Genomic DNA, 17,183 nt, shown 5'->3' on the forward strand with positions numbered 1-17,183 from the left:
GTGCCAATGCACTATGAGAGACTTTGTCTCATTACCAAAAATTGATGCCTGCCTGGCCATCAGATGATATAGATGCTAATTCCCATAGGGAACCTGAAATATTTGTCCCAAATGAGTAAATTTATAATACCATTATAAATGGTCCATTATTGGACATTATATATTTTCCAGCTAACTCATTTCTGGTTGCCAGCATTTCGCCCCAGTGTGCTAAGTTGGGCTCATCAGTTGGTAAATAGCACACCCACCGACTGGTAACAGTTATGCACGTAAACATATAAGGGTACAATAAGAGGCACTGAATACCATAAGTGTATTGGCTTAAAAGGGCTGTCCTGTAATACCATCAAAATGAGTTATCACGTTTTATGCTAGGTTATCTCTACGTTAGTTTGATATCGCTAGGTAATTCAAGACTTCAGCTAAACGTTACAATAATTATAAATTTAGAGCAAAGATGCGACCTCTCCCAGCAGGAGTCTCATGCTTTCAGCACTCAATTACGGGCACTAAATACGTTTCCAAGCACCATGAATATCTTGCTATGAATGATGATACTTCATAGCGAGTGAATGCGTCAACCTATTTAAAAGATTTTAGTCTCACTCTATTCGTAAATAGATGGGCTAACAAGGGTAAGTGACATTATTGCATACAATGCCACAAGAGAGGGCCACTGAGGCTCAATAACAGTATCTAATATGCAAGGAGGATGTAGACAATTATTAATGTTGATTGACAGTGCCTACCCCATTTTTTCTTACACATTGTTAACCACTATTCACTCATGTATGTACAAATAATTAGCACAGAGACTAGTATACATTATAGATAAATGTGCACCTCCCACATGGTTACTACAAGTGTACTATCAATGCTTACACAGACCAGCACTATGCGTAGCTTGCCGAGCAGTCCCATTACAACAGTGTTGCTGCTTGTGCTTCTCAGTCACCACCCACAAACGGATGTGAAACAATAGATGTTTCACACCGCACATTTCCGAAAAAAGAAGAGGAGGAATAAGAAACACTTCGACGTCTGAAACCTTTTACATAATCAGGTCAAAAAATTAACTGAATTTTTATTTCACCCTAAAATTCCATTTCAAAATTATGGGTGGGAAAATTATGTAGGTAAATACCAGATGTGTTTAACTTTCATTATATTAACAAACAATAGGTATACAGGCATCTTTAATTATAACACCATGTTTGGACCAGCTGTGGAGACAAAGTCTGCAGATGGAGACAACCAATTCTCACAGAGGAATCCTGAAAATTGAGATCTGAGCAGGAGAGGTGAAGAAACGAGTGTCGCTAAAATACTATTCTAAAAGTAATACATTCATTTAACACACTATCGTATAAAGAGTTTAAGTGGCAATGCTTCATAATAAAAGTTGTTGCATTTGTTATGCATGTGCACATATACTCAAAAGGGAAGCTGGAGATGGCCTAAATGATTAAAAGATGAGATGAAAAAAGAAATCAACATAAACTCAATTTATAAGGATTGCAGGAAAGATTAAAAAATCCACCTTAATAACTGTTAAAAGGATACCATTGAAGTTTAGTTAACAAAAGAGCAATGTATTAAAAACTCAAATTGAAACTTTCCTGGCCCATATTAATAGACATAATGTCTATTAAATACTTAATATTTCATGCAGATTTATGAGATAATATAAATCTTGATTAAATTAAAGTTGCAATTTACAACACAAAACATATTTTCATGTGAGATTTCAACAGTGGTGGAAAAATGTCTTGGCTGCAGTTCAAATTATAATTTTTGATGATGCTTGTTGTTTAAAGGGGTGTAACATCTAAGGTCATTGGCCCCAAATATAATTTTTATTTTATAAAATATATGAAACAGTATACAAAACAAAATCAGGAAAAAAAAAGAAGCCTTTTGATAATAAGTTAACCCACTTAATTGTTAACAGTAATCATGATGTAGAATACAGAAATGATTGGCTTTGGAAGTATGAAAATAAGTGCTGACATTTTGTTTCAACACAGTTCCTGATATAGAAGAGTATCATCAGTCACACCATGTACAGCCAACTCACGCAAACAGTTCTCTAAATAATTTGGATCAGGATATCCATGGCCATTGTTTGCAAGTCCAGGCTCTGTTTTATGATGTATTTCATTCCAGGTAACAACATCTTCACGGCCAGTAGTCACCGATCTGCCGACTGTAAAAATCAGACGACGTTGAAATGCTACCGAGAGTAGCTTCAGAACTTTTCTTCCTTTCTCTATATCTGGAAGATAGCAAATACGAGGAAAGCCAACAGCATAGTATGGTCGGCCGGGGTTGGGATGCTCAGCACCCTGGATACCCGATACAATACTGCAATCAGAAATTACAGAAAGACATTTTAAGAAAACATTCAGAAAGTAAAACAGCTGAAATATTTGAGACATATTTCTTTATAGAGTAAGCAAGCGGTGGAGCTTCAACATAACCTCCTGAGACCCAACATAGCTCAGGTTGAGAGATTTTGATGAAACTTGTTTATACATATTGAAATATGCTAATAGAAAGGGTTATGGAGTAATTTTTTGATATTGATGCCCAAGGGCTTAAGTGAGGGCTGTCCATTTAAATGGACATTGGGTCTTCTTTCAGTAAAAATGTAAGTGAACTTATTTATTTCTCAATTTTTGATATTCCACTATTTATTGAATATATATATGTATATATATCAATCAATTTACATGAAATAATGGGAAATCAAGTAAATATACAGACACATAAACATCAAACAACAAAATGTGACACAAAACATTTGCCAAAAATTACATTAAAAAATTGGAAAAAAAAAAAGACATTGGAGTCACATAGTTGCTACAGATACTTGCTATTGTAATGGATGTTTAAAAATAATCAATTAGAATGTAAATACTGGCCAAGAAAAAGAACAAATATTACATAGAGCACATGATAATATGACGTTTTATTACTTGATTTTTCTCTTCAATCAGTCATCACTTTTCATGTACCGGTAACTATCAGAAACAGTTTTTTGTTTTTTTTTGTTTTGTAGTGACGCAGAAGTACTTTTCACATCTCTGGCACATTACTTTTGTTTATCATCTATTCCTTGGGTTAAAATCTTACAATGGCTACTAAATATTCAATGTACAGTGTAAAAGTTGAAGTTATGGCAGAACAACAAATAAATGCACCATGCCCTCATGTCCAATAAAATGGACATACATTTTAACCTGTACTTTCATCAACTTACTGAATTAAAATCTCATACTGATTACTAAAATGTATAGTTATTGCTTTCATTTTATGACAATACACATATTTTAGACCTTGAATTTATTTTTAATTCCGTAAAGAACGTAGAACATGTACCACACATGTTGATGTTCCATGGAAACATGTTATTCTTAGTCAACATTGGTTAAATTCGCTGGCACGGGGGCTGTGTCGTCTTCATCATCATTACATCCTTATCACGATGCGCAGGTCGCCCAGAGACGTCAAATCAAAAGACCTGCATCTGGCAAGCCAAACATGTCCTCGGACACTCCCGGCACTAACAGCCATATGCCATTTCATTTTTTCAACAAATATTATATTAGAAGGAATACCACGATGTCCATTCAAATGGACAGGGTGCCTCAGGAGGATATTGAGAAATGACTAACAAAGTTTATGCAAAAATGAATCCTGGTTTTTTAAAATTTTACCATTCAGATCAGGGCCAATTCAACCATCTACTGGTACTTTGACTTGCATGCTACCACCTCAGCGTAAATGCTAGTTAGCTACCCAGAGCTAGACGACTGATTTTCCGTAATTTTTCGCTTTCAACTGAGGTGCTGTCTATCATCAGATGTATGAAGCTCATTTAGACGGTCTTGTATTCCTGTACTTGCATTAGCTTATGATCACCAACAAGACTAACAAGGGGAGTTTGAAGTGTTTTTTTTTTTTTTGCTACGGGCTTTACGTCGCACCGACACAGATAGGTCTTATGGCGACGATGGGATAGGAAAGGCCTAGGAGTTGGAAGGAAGCGGCCGTGGCCTTAATTAAGGTACAGCCCCAGCATTTGCCTGGTGTGAAAATGGGAAACCACGGAAAACCATCTTCAGGGCTGCCGATAGTGGGATTCGAACCTACTATCTCCCGGATGCAAGCTCACAGCCGCGCGCCTCTACACGCACGGCCAACTCGCCCGGTGGTTTGAAGTGTTACGGACAACGATTTATATCACGCTTTCATGAGGTTAATGTATGTGGGTTCAAAATCAATACCTATTTGGACTTCAAATCTTGAGATATTAACAGTTAAATTTTCATACAACAGTTATAAGCTGTCATGTAAGCCATCATTTTGGTAAGCGTTCTCATAGTAGAGTGGTCAAAGTGCTCACCCGCAAAGAGAAGTTACACAGAATAAAGTAATATTTAGGCTTTGTACTTCAATACAATTTAAATTCAAAGTTATGTTTGTTCCATGCCACTGTTTCTACCTCTATGTTGTTGCAAATAGAGGATTATAGGGCACTTATTTAATTCACTGAAGCCTGCAGAAAGGAAGATATACAGGGCATATTCGTGATGAAGTTACAAACTTTCAGGGATGATGGAGGACGGCAAATGGATCAATTTGAGATAAGGAACCATATTTTAGAAACAATTGAGTTGAAAGTTAAGCAAAATTCTACTCATTTAACTCCGTTTACCTGCACAAGTTTCACAAGCTGCTCCATTTACAACAAATGTTCGAAATGGCGTCAACCTGCATCAATGCAAACATGGCATCATCGCATAAAGTTTTGTCATACCCGTTCGAATATCCCCAGTGTCGTTTGAACAGCACCACAGGCAGCGAGAATTCTTGCCAAGAAATCCTCTTCAGTCTCAACAGGTGTTGTCTCATACGCAAGGCTTTTCATATGGCCCCACAAGAAGAAATCGAGTGGGGTGACTACTGCGGGACGAAATTTTATATATTACATGTTTTGTTTTCCAAAGCAAACATCATTAGGTTAAAGCTCAATCGTTAATGAAGTTGGAATCAAGGTAGACTCGTAGGCAAGATACATACAAAGTTAACATATTCTAAAAGTACACCTATATTGAAAAATTAATTCTGTTACAAACGGACGTTAAACTTGGATTTTTAACTACTTTTGACTCAAACGTTTCCGGACTGCAGTTCTATATCTCAAATTGATCCATTTGCTGTCCTCCACCATCCCTGAAAGTTTGTAACATCATCACGGATACGCCCTGTATATCTTCCTTATGGACTTATTGCCCTTGAGCATTCTGTCTGCAAGCTTCAGTGAATTAAATACGTTCCCCATAATCCTCTATTTGCAACTAGCTCTACGGTCTTTATTAGTTCTACATGCTTCTCTTCATTGATAATAATTTATTTCATTTTGATGTTTAATCATATTAATCAGATCACCACTTTCTGTAAGTAGCACATATACTGCATAATTATTAGTAGTTATAAACTTCATATTTGGTCCATATTGTCAACCTTACTGGGCTTGTTTAATAACAGAAAAGTCCCATCTATACAAATTCACAATGTTATTTTATGTATTATAAGTACATTTTTGTTCTTCATAGGGAACATCATCAGCTTAAGGCTCAATCATTGATTAAGTTGGAATCAAGGTACCATTTTAGGCAAGATATATACCAAGTTAAAATACACTATTCTAAAAGTACACCTACACTGAAAAATTAAATATTAAAATACATCGTAAGTTTATATCCAGTTAAAATAACATCTTATAAGATTGGAGGTTTCATTTTATTCAAAGAACAGGTGGTATATGATGTGATGTGTAGTATAAAGGATGCTCTCTTCAGAATTACACACTTAGTTTAAAACTTGTACAGGCATTTATTAAAATGAGTAGAGTTCATATAACATGCTCTGTGTTATTTGATGAAGTTGAATTATGTCTGAGATTGACACCATGTCAACTATTATTGAATAAATACTTGAAGAGGGGCTTTTCTTGTAGTGGGAAAATAAGGGGGGACTGGTAATGAATGATGTTAAACGTAATAAATGTCCTCGTTGGCCTCATGCTACTTGACCTGAATCAAGTTGTTGTAAGTCTGACACTGGCTTAACACCTATTTGGACTTCAAATCTCGAGATATTAAAAGTTAAATTTTCAAACATCAGCTATAAGCAGTCATAGAAGACAGCATTTTGGCAAATAGCATAAGGCCGGCGAGGATGTTTATTACATTTAACATCAAACGTTACCAGTTCGGCCTTAATTTGCTACTACAGGAAAATCCCCACCTCAAGTATTATCCAATAATAGTTAAGATGGTGTCAATCCTCAGATTTAATTCAACTTCATTACATAACATAGAGCATATTATATGAACTCTACTTATTTTACTAAATGCCTGTACAAGTTTTAAACTAAGTGTATGGTTCTGAAGAGAACTTCCTTTATACTACACATCACATCATACACCACCTGTTCTTGGGACAAATGAAACATCTCTAATCTTATGTTATTTTAACAGGATACAAACTTGCAATGTATTTTAATATTTAATTTTTCAATACAGGAGTACTTTTAGAATACTTCAACTTCATATATATCTTGCCTACAATAGTACCTTGATTCCAACTTTATCAACGATTGAGCTTTATGCCCGTGCCTTGTCTAGTCCCGGTTGGGGACTAGTTCTGAACTGAGTAGGAGTGGTCAGTACTCTTCAGGGAACAGACTGGGATGGGGGGCCTCAACCCCGACATGGTGCGTCCCAATGGTTAGTAGGGGAAGTTCTTGTAGATATGCAGTGCAGGTGCAAATAAGGTTATACCAAATAAGCACCTGCAGACAAACTGAGGCAATCCACCGGCTTGTGGATAGGGTTTTGACCCAAATGCTATGGGAGTAAACCCATAAATGAAATGAAGCAAGGACAGAGGGTTTAAGGGAGCAGCCCTCTCACTGTCCTAGCTCCATCACAGGGTTAATTACCCGTATGGAGTGAATTTCAAAACAATTCAGAGAAATATCAGATTTGAAGACGGACGAATCACAAGAATACGAATTGGCGAGAAACGGAATATGAGAATTGGAACCTGGAATATTACCTCTCTGACAGGCAACAAAGTGAAAATGGTAGAGGAGATGATGAAGTACAAACTCAAAATTCTCGGGATCAGCGAAGCGCAGAAAAAGGGAACAGGGGAGATGGAACTGGACCAGGGATATGTTTTGAGATATTCAGGAGTAGAATAAGAGAAGTAGAGCTAATGAAGGAGTCGGAATTATCACAAGTGAACAATTAAGTAATAAAGTAGTGGAATGGAAGGCAGTAAGCTCAAGGATAATGAGATTAGATCTGGATAATAACCAAAAAGCTGCTCTCATACAAATATATGCTCCTACTGAAGATAGTGATGAGATAGAATAGGAGATATTTTACTCTGCCCTCCAGAGGACATTGGACAAAGCTGGAGATACCATAGAATCGGTGATAATAATGGGGGACTGGAATGCTAGAGTTGGGAATACCAAGCTCGATAGCTGCAGTCGCTTAAGTGCGGCCAGTATCCAGTATTCGGAAGATAGTGGGTTTGAACCCCACTGTTGGCAGTCCTGAAGAGGGTTTTCTATGGTTTCCCCATTTTCACACCAGGTAAATGCTAGGACTGTACCTTAATTAAGGCCACGGCCGCTTCCTTCCCACTCCTAGCCCTTTCCTATCACATCATCGCCAAAAGACATATCTGTGTCGGTGCGAAGTAAAGCCAATTGTAAAAAAAAAAAAAAAAAAGAGTTGTATGGGGCAGACAGAAGTCTGAACAGCAATGAGAAGAGAATGCTTGAGTTCTGCATAGATAATGAAATGCAAATAGGGAATTATTTCTTCTCTCATAAACAGATCCACTAAATTACCTTCGAGGCAATAAGCAGAAATGCACAAAGTACAGTACAGTACAGTACACTACTATGTGAACACAAAGAATACCCACTATGATGTAATGGATGTGAGGGTATTCCACACTGCGTAACTCAACACTGAACATCGTTTATTGGTAATGGGAAGCCGGTTCAGATATATACCAGAATCAACAAAAATGAATTATGTCAAAGTGAAAGTATCTGCCTTAGAGGATATCTCCAAGTGACGGGAGTATGAGAATAAGTTGAGCGAAAAACTCTTACAGAAGGAGCAAAATCACAGAGGTATGTGGAATGTGGAAGACAAATGGAAGGTGATGAAAGAGACGATTAACCAGGTAGCTACAGAGGTGTGTGGGATCAGCAGAGTCGAATGAAATAGGTGACAGACAAGATGGTGGAGCGAAACAGTGAAGGAAGCGGTTGCAGCCAAGAAAAAAGCATGGAAAAGATATATGAAATCCAAAAATGAGGAAGACAAAGGAACATATATACAACTAAGAAATGCAGCAGGGAGAGCAGTCAAGGAAGCTAAAAAGGAATCCTGGGAACAGTTTGAAAGGGAAATAGAAGAAAGTTATGAGGAAAATCAAGGAAAGTTCTGGCATGTGGTGAAAACCTTGAAGGGAAAAAGGGGAAAGAAAATTAGAAAGATTAAGGATAAAAATAACAGGCTGAAAACCAACATAAAGGACATCCTGGAAGTGTGGAGCAAATATTACTCAGAAACCTTCAAGGAAAGCAATAGAATGGTGGGCATGACACCAATGGAAGAGGATAACAGTGGAGAGAGGGAAAAGGAAGAAGATAGTAGACTGAAGGAAGTACATGAGGCAATTAAGGCAATCAAGACTGATGAAGCAGCAGGCTGGGATAATATTCACCCAGAGTTTTGAAATTCAGAGGAAGAGAACTAGAGAAGTGGATCTGGGATCTCTTCAAGTTAGTTTGAGACACTGAGAAAATACCAGAAGATTGGGAGTGAAACATCATAGTACCCATTCACAAGAAGGGGAGCTCAACAGACTGTCATAATTACAGAGCGATATGCTTAGCATCAGTTCTCTAGAAGTTACATTCAACTATAATAGACTTAGAGAGCAAGTGGAGGAAGAACTGGAAGAACAGGCTGGATTTAGACCCCATCGGCAAACACAAGATTGGATTTTCTGTTTGAGAAATGTAGCAGAAAAGAGGAAGGAGACTTATTTGCAGCATTATTGATTTGAAGTCAGCATTTGACAGAGTTTTAAGTAAATATTCTCATATTTGAGCCTGTATTGAAATTCAATATAAATGTTAAAATACAACTGTTTATTCTGATTTACGTCCTATCAGTGTCATGTAGGGTGATGGCTTTCGTGAAATGGCCCAAGAAGTAGTTAATACTGGTGCACAGTATGGAAGAGTAAATGTCGATTTTCTACCCCATTCTAAAATCATCTCATCTAACATACAAACAAAGGCCGCTGAAATAAGAGCAAAGATAATGTCTGACATTATTCATGCTATAGAAAACTGTGCCTGTGCATGTACTGCAGATTTTTGGACAGCTCATTAGGTTGATACTAAATGGACGATAGAAAGCTTTGTCTTAGCAACATCCATTTTCCCAGAGTAGAGGAAAAACTGGAGAAAATATCAGACAGGAAATCAAAGACAAGCTCATCAAACTGGGAATAGAGCCTGAACAATTACACAACATTTGTTTCACGACTGATCGAGGATCAAGTACCTGTATTTTGAAGGCCCTTGAACCTTACCGTCAATACCCATGTATCGCATACTGTTTGAACAGAGTATTGAAGCACGTTTTCGATTAACTTTACCTGGAATTGTATTAGGAAAATGTTGCATCACAATCAGTGCTACAAAAAAATTACTTGGTTTTATGAAGAAAACTGGTTACATTAATTATTTTGAACTAACACTAAAACAAGAAATCAAAATTAAATGGAACTATTTGGTTACTATGCTGAATTCAGTTTTTGTAAAATATGATAAAGTTTGTGTGTTACTAAAAGCAAAAAGTGCCTACGATAAGATAGAAGGATATGATAACGACCTGGTAGGACATCTCGTTACCATTCTGAAACTCCTTAAAGAGGCGACTGAAGATCTCGAAGGGGATACTTATTCGACAATTCAATTGGTGCTTCTGTGGATACATAAGCTTAAATTTCACTGTAGACCAACAAATGAGGGTACTGAGGTACGCTTAAATTTTACGCTCCATTTACAAAAACACAGATATACAATATTATGCTTTACTAAGTTCAGCATTTTTCTGCACAAGTCTTTATTATATTTGTTACTATTTTCATAGGAGATTTGGAAAGTTAAGGAACATGCACTCCACTATTTGCAAGAGAAAGTATCAACTGATGAAGTGAACAAAATAGGCACCTTCCCGTGGCCATCTTTTCGTAAACTAAATCTTCTGCTCCAACAAGAGAGATAATATTTGTTCAGTGCCATAACCTCCTCAGGCCCCACATAACCTATAGCTTTCTTAGGTTGCCAATTTTTTCTCTCTGTCGCCAAGCAATGAAGCCACTACTAATGATTCCAATACCATCTCAGAGGGTGCGGCACTCGCTACGCTGATTTTCATAAATTTCTCTCTCCACATTTGGTCACAATGAATGTTTATAAAATGGAGTCTAGTGGTTCTAGGCGGAAGTCGCATCGCAGTGGAAGTAAGTACACTTTTCCAGTAATAATAATAATAATAATAATTGTTCCGAGGTATCTGTGGAACAGCAGAGGTGAAAGAAGGTGCGGGGGTGAACGGGCCTCAAAATACGAAATTAAAGTTAAGATAAAATTTAACAAGGTTATATTTTCTTTTCAAAATTAAGAAATAACAAGCATGGCAGGTACAGAGTAGCAAGGCAACAAAAGTACAATTGCAGTATTTACAGGATTTGGGCTTCGAGCCCCGAACTCACAATTCTTGGGCAACTAGCCCAACTTTACCCCAAAACAAGATTTAACAGAGGGGGAGAAAACCCCATTCATGCCCAGGAGCACTTGCTCTAAATTACACAGAAAAGCCTCCTCGAGGCATACAAACTCAATTTTCAAGAAAGAGCCACTCGCTCTCAACTTTAAGCCTATCAAAGGCCACACCAAACTCCACCTTCAAGTTGTCCTCTAAGGACATAGACACAGGGGTAAAATACCCAACCTACTGAGGCCTATTAAGTGAGAAAAAGGTTAATTACATGACCTCTAAAATAACAATTTGAGAGGAGGCGATCTGCACTACTAATACATTTTGTTTAAAACCTAATCTGGCTCTAGGCCGCTAATGCAAGGGCTAATCCCATACTACAGAGGTGACTTTAGAAAAGAACAATTTACATTACGTTAAGGAAGAATCGGTTGTGAAAAATAAGTTCACCTCAAGACAATATGGGTGGGAGCTCGAGAGGGTTAAGCACTCTCTATCCCAATATGTAACTTTAAAAGAGAATAGATGCTAAGAAACTTTACATTTTAGGGAAAGTTTACATGGTGGATACGCTTCGGACCCGCCCCGAGAGTTAAACTGCTGAGCTAGCAAGAAAAGAAGTTATTAAACGGCCATTACCTTGTGGTTGAACTGCTGCCTGAAGAACGAGGCGCTTCCCGCCCCCTGCTATGTACTTTACACACTGAAAGATGGTACTGAAGTGGCGCAGAGACCCGAAAATCAGCAGTTTATATACTCTCGCGGAAAGTTCGAGGCGTTTGAGGAATGAAAACACCCTCCCACAAAAACTTTATTGGCTAGGGTTAAGCAATATATCCCCTTTGGGGAAGATACACCTGATTGGTTATAAATTAATTAAAGAAATTCGGGATTGGCTAAATTCAAAACAAGGGGAAGAAAAGGGTTATACAGCCAACTTAAACAATAACAGAAAGAAATTTAACAAGAAACAAACTTTTGAAATAAAAATTTCTCCAAAAAAAAAACTGTTCTTTCACTTTGCACTAGGGTGCACTATTGTAGTTCTTCAGTAGTGTCCTCTAGAAGAGAAAGTTCACACTTCTTACTACAGGTAAAACAAAAATACATCGAAAACGACCCAGTTCAGAAACTCAAAAATTTCCAAGTCGTGACATCTTCTGAGAAACTTGAAAATTAACACAGTAGATAAAGTTCAGACTTCCTCCAGCAGAGGAGTTTCAACTGGCGCAAAGTTTGAATTAGCGGCGTGGAGGTGTACCGCCCGGTACAATAATAATAATAATAATAATAATAATAATAATAAATCTAATGTTCTAAAAAGAATAATAATGATTCTAGAAGATCACAAATATGTAATTCATGAATAATTTTGTAGGAATCGGCAAAGCGCAACGAACAGTGGTATATCTTGTAATGGTGTAACATATAGGTTACAGTGCATCTTACAATCATCCATCAATGTTAAGAAAACTTGAAACCGATTTTTACACCATATGAAAGAGCACACTGAAATATGTAAAACCCTCCAATATTACATCCTATCGTGCATGTATCTACAAGTTACAGGGTGGTAAAGATGTGCGGGTGGGGGTTGTCGGTGTCAATCGGAGCGAAGGTATTTTGGAAGAGAGAGAGAGAGAGAGAGGGTAGGGGGGGGGGGGGGAGGAGGGAGGGAGGGAGGCAGCAGTGCGACTGCAGTGAGGTATCGTGAGTTGTGTACGGGTTATCCCGAAGTAACCTCCTACCTAGAAAAAATTAACCCTCCTAATGTAGTCTAATGTAGTGAATGTGTTAAATAATATATATGCCGACTTTAGATATTAATGAATACAAACCAGTATCTGAAACAGTGTCACTGCCCGACAAATACCAATCTCCGTCAGAAGAATCTACTTCACCTTCATCAAAACAGGAATCAACATCAGAAGCTCCACAGAGCCCAGAAAAACATAGAGAAGAATGGTCATTGGAAGAAAAAAGAACGATTAATAGATTATAAACACACGGCTGGATGCAAAGAAGCATAAGCCAAAGCAAACATTTCCTCACTTATGGAACTCTATGAAAAAAAACAGATACCCTTGATTAAAGCATGAGACACAGTTGTACCGTTTTAAAGAGGCTAAATGGATAGTGTGCTGGCCTTTGGTCCAGGGGTCCTGGGTTCGATTCCCGGCAGGGTTGGGGATTGGTTAATTCCAATGGCTCAGGGGCTGAGTGTGTGTGTGTTGTTGTTGTTGTTGTAAGCATTAGAAATCGTTCTAGGTAGGGCCCCATCCTCACAGGTGGGCAAGTCGCCCATACGGCATCAACTCGAAAGAGGAAAAATTAATTGGTTATATCCACTGGCTCGGGGACTGTGTGTGTCTCATCCTTTAATAGAAAATAAAAAACAAGACAAGAAAGAAAAATAAGAAAATATCAGTAAAAAACTTTTAAAATATTTTTTTAAATAAGGAAGATATTGCATAACGGATTCTATTGGCAAGCCATCTTCTAGTTTAACAGTCACAGATAATACAAAATTTATGAAAGCTCATGCAAATAACTTGACAGTGCACGATATGAATTTAAAAAAATGGGCTCGTGAAGAAGCCAAATCACTTTATTTACCTTTGTCTGCAAGTGCAACATGGGTATGGAATTTCAAGCAGCATTTCAAATAGGATAATGAAAAATTACGCAGTCTATCATACGAAAAAAGAAAAAGATGACACTACTAACAACATACTGCATTCCTGGAGAGAAGAGACCATGTTGCTTATAGACCAGTATGGTGACGACAATGAGTATAATGCAGACCAAACTGGCATGAATAAAGAATTGCATTCTGGGAGAAAACTTGATCGCCGTGGTAAGAAGATAGTGTGTGATATCATGAAATCACAAAGCGCACAGACAGATTCATTCACAATTATGCCAATTTTATCATGCATGGGACGTCTCCTTCCCTGTCTGTTTATTGAACTGGAGGAATCAAAGCCACCAAGTCAAGCTGTCCAGCAGGATATGTTTAAAGCATCTAATTTAATTGTGCAGTGGTCGAAATCTGGAAAAATGACAAAAGACGTTTTCCGTATACTTTTGGAGTTGACATTTTTACCTCGCACTGGTCCACTGAACTGTTTACTATTGGATTCCTGGGCTCCTTACAAAGATAATAATTTAATACATAAAGTAACTGAAAAGTTAAAAGTGAAAATCTTTCCAACAAAAACAATTTCTGAATTACAACCGTTAGACAGGCATTTTTACTGAATGTTGAAAACAATGGACCGACATATCTATGATTTCACTGTGTTAAATAATATCGATGTGAACTTGCAACAGCTTATGTTTTTGCTATTTGCTTCACGTCGCGCCGACATAGATAGGTCTTTTGGCGATGATGGGATTGGAAAGGCCTAGGAGTGGGAAGGAAGCGGCCGTGGCCTTAATTAAGGTACAGCCCCAGCATTTGTCTGGTGTGAAAATGGGAAACCACGGAAAACCATCTTCAGGGCTGCCGACAGTGGGGCTCGAACCCACTATCTCACGATTACTGGATACTGGCCGCACTTAAGCGACTGCAGCTATCGAACTCGGTACGCAACAGCTTAACAATATTATCAAACGCATGTCATTGATCTATAATCAAGAATGTTCACCGCACTTCCATTTGTCCCATAGACATGGGGGAAAATTAGCGGGCCTAATTAGCACGAAAGAAACTTTTGAGAACAGCACAGACTATTGTATTAGGAAATAAACTTTTTTTTTTGCAAGTTGCTTTACGTTGCACCGACACAGATAGGTCTTATGGCGACGATGGGACAGGAAAGGGCTAGGAATGGGAAGGAAGCGGCCGTAGCTTTAATTAAGGTACAGCCCCGGCATTTGACTGGTGTGAAAATGGGAAACCATGGAAAACCATCTTCAGGGCTGCCGACAGTGGGGCTCGAACCCACTATCTCCTGAATACTGAATACTTGCCGCACTTAAGCGACTGGAGCTATCCAGCTCGGTAGGAAAGAAAAGAAACTGGTGCCTGCGAATTCCTTATGGAGGACAATAATAATTGTGATCAGCTTATTATTATTATTATTATTATTATTATTATTATTATTATTATTATTATTATTATTATTATTATTATTATTTGTGTTATTTGTAATTATAAGTTACGTAGATTTATACTCCTCCAGTGATTAAGTGTAAGAGAGGGCCTTGAGCCCTAACTTTGCCACCAATAAATGTTGACGGGGATTAAACATGACTGCCACATTACTGGCAAGTATGTAATTGTTTAATCAATACATACTCATACATATAGAGATTAAATGTTTACCTTGAATATTTTTATGCGATTACAACACAACTGCAGGTTAGTATTTAATTGTGTCTTTAAAACATGTACATATTAATTTGAAGTTTTTGTTTACCGAGTTATGATTTAAAAGAAATGAATACGTAGTTTAACAGGCATACAATGTTCACATACCCCACTGCACTCACAGTGCTGTCTCCCTCCCCCCCCCCTCTCTCTCTCTCACTCTCTCTTGCCCGCTTCTCTTTACATTGCACCAGCAGTTCAAAATAAATTCACTCCAATTGGATACTGACGACCCCCACCCGCACATCTTTACCACCCTGTTACTTGTGCATACATGCATGACAGGATGTAATATTCGAGGGTTTGACATATTTCAGTTTGCTCCTTCCGATGGTTTAAAAATCAGTTTCAAGTTTTCTTAACATTGATTGATGGTCCCTTGTTAGTTGACGTAATATTTTATACAATGTTTGTTTTTGCTCTGTTGTTTTTGGCCTTGTTTCCAATGTGATTCTGTAAATTGTCAATGAAAACATGTCCAATATTACAGACCTATCTGACGACGACCATTAAGTTGACTAACTACAAAAGTTTTTGTTCCCTATCCTGAAGGGGTGCGGCGGGCCTCTTAGAGGGTAACGCTCACTCTCAGACCAGGGAGATTTAGAGCAGTGAAGGAGATATGTGGAGAAGATGAGGCTGTTGGCGGTGGTGGCCTATGTTAGAAACTATCCCGGTGTTCGCCTTAGTTCAGGAGAATGGAAAACCATGGAAAACCATTCTCAGGACAGTAGCCCCTCTTAGTCTCTCGAATGCTGAGTCCTGGCTTCCTGCTCTGCAACACTCACTAATGAACTAACAATCACAAGTTGAGATGGAATTGAAAGATGATGATACAAACAAAATGACATTTGGAACGATGCCCCGAAAATGGAAGGCAACAATATCTCTGTATCCTGACAGTCTTCACAAAAAGAACTGCGATCATCTGCTGGAAATCCCCGAAAATGTGAAACCTTCCTATTACCTACCAGTATGTGATAATCCAAAATGCAGGGTCATGTGTTTTACTTGTAGATGTTTCTCTGTATGAACGCAAATCAGAACTGCTACAAACTTTTGCATGAGTTATGATTTGTTGTGCGGTATTCGGTTTGTGTACCTTTAGTGTGCTGTTAACTCATTTAACCTAAATCTGTATTAACTTTGTATGAACATATCTTTTTAATCTATTTATTTTGAGATATAAATATAACAAACTGATGATTTACTTCAGTGTGTTTTGAAGTAACCACCAGCATTAAAAAAAAATCCCATACTTTTCCATCATAAACATTAAGACCCACTGTAACCTATGTAACCTATACCGTAGGTTACGTATGGTATTGGGGCAGTAACTAGTTTCAAACTCAATGTCGTATATTTTAAAATAAAACTGATATGTCACAACTAAGGTTAGGCTGAAGTAAGAATTCCACCTTCCAATACTTATTTGCTTTTTGTTGCTAGTCAATGTAATCATAAAACATATTTCAGCTTAAAATCTAGTTAAATGATTTAAAAAGCACAGGATTCTTTCCTGATTTGGGACATCTTCAGCTAAAAAATGTGTGTAAGGTACAAAAATTGGCATATATGAGATAAAAAACACTGATGATGATGAGATAAAATGTTCCTTCATGATGAGTTAAAACACTCAACAAGTCAATGCTCAATTATGTGATAAAATCTGTATGTAAGCGGTCCTAGAAACTGATTTTCTTTCTTCAGAATGCTGGAGAAGTTGCTATAGTATTCTAGTATGTACTTTAAATATCTTGTAGATGAGGATAGACTTATAATTTAAAAATGTGATGACTGGGGAAACACTTTTAAAATAACCAAAGTTGAAGTTAAATCTTGATATAAAGTTTTAAGGTATTGAAGGGAGTCTGTAACGAAAGGAAAGTAAAATTGTTTTAGAAAAAGAG

General features: G+C 37.6%; 1 protein-coding gene across 1 annotated transcript in view; it reads right to left on the reverse strand.

Annotated features, from left to right (window-relative positions):
• Positions 1 to 1,801: 1,801 nt before the first annotated feature.
• dx (deltex) overlaps positions 1,802 to 17,183 on the reverse strand; it is a 148,445-nt gene continuing 133,063 nt past the window's right edge. The window contains exon 8 of the mRNA XM_067141850.2: positions 1,802 to 2,364. Coding sequence (XP_066997951.2) covers positions 2,019 to 2,364 — 346 coding nt within the window. The 3' untranslated portion in view covers positions 1,802 to 2,018. The remainder of the gene's footprint in view (positions 2,365 to 17,183) is intronic.

Source organism: Anabrus simplex, chromosome 2 (assembly GCF_040414725.1).
Source record: "Anabrus simplex isolate iqAnaSimp1 chromosome 2, ASM4041472v1, whole genome shotgun sequence".
Classification (NCBI taxonomy): domain Eukaryota; kingdom Metazoa; phylum Arthropoda; class Insecta; order Orthoptera; family Tettigoniidae; genus Anabrus; species Anabrus simplex.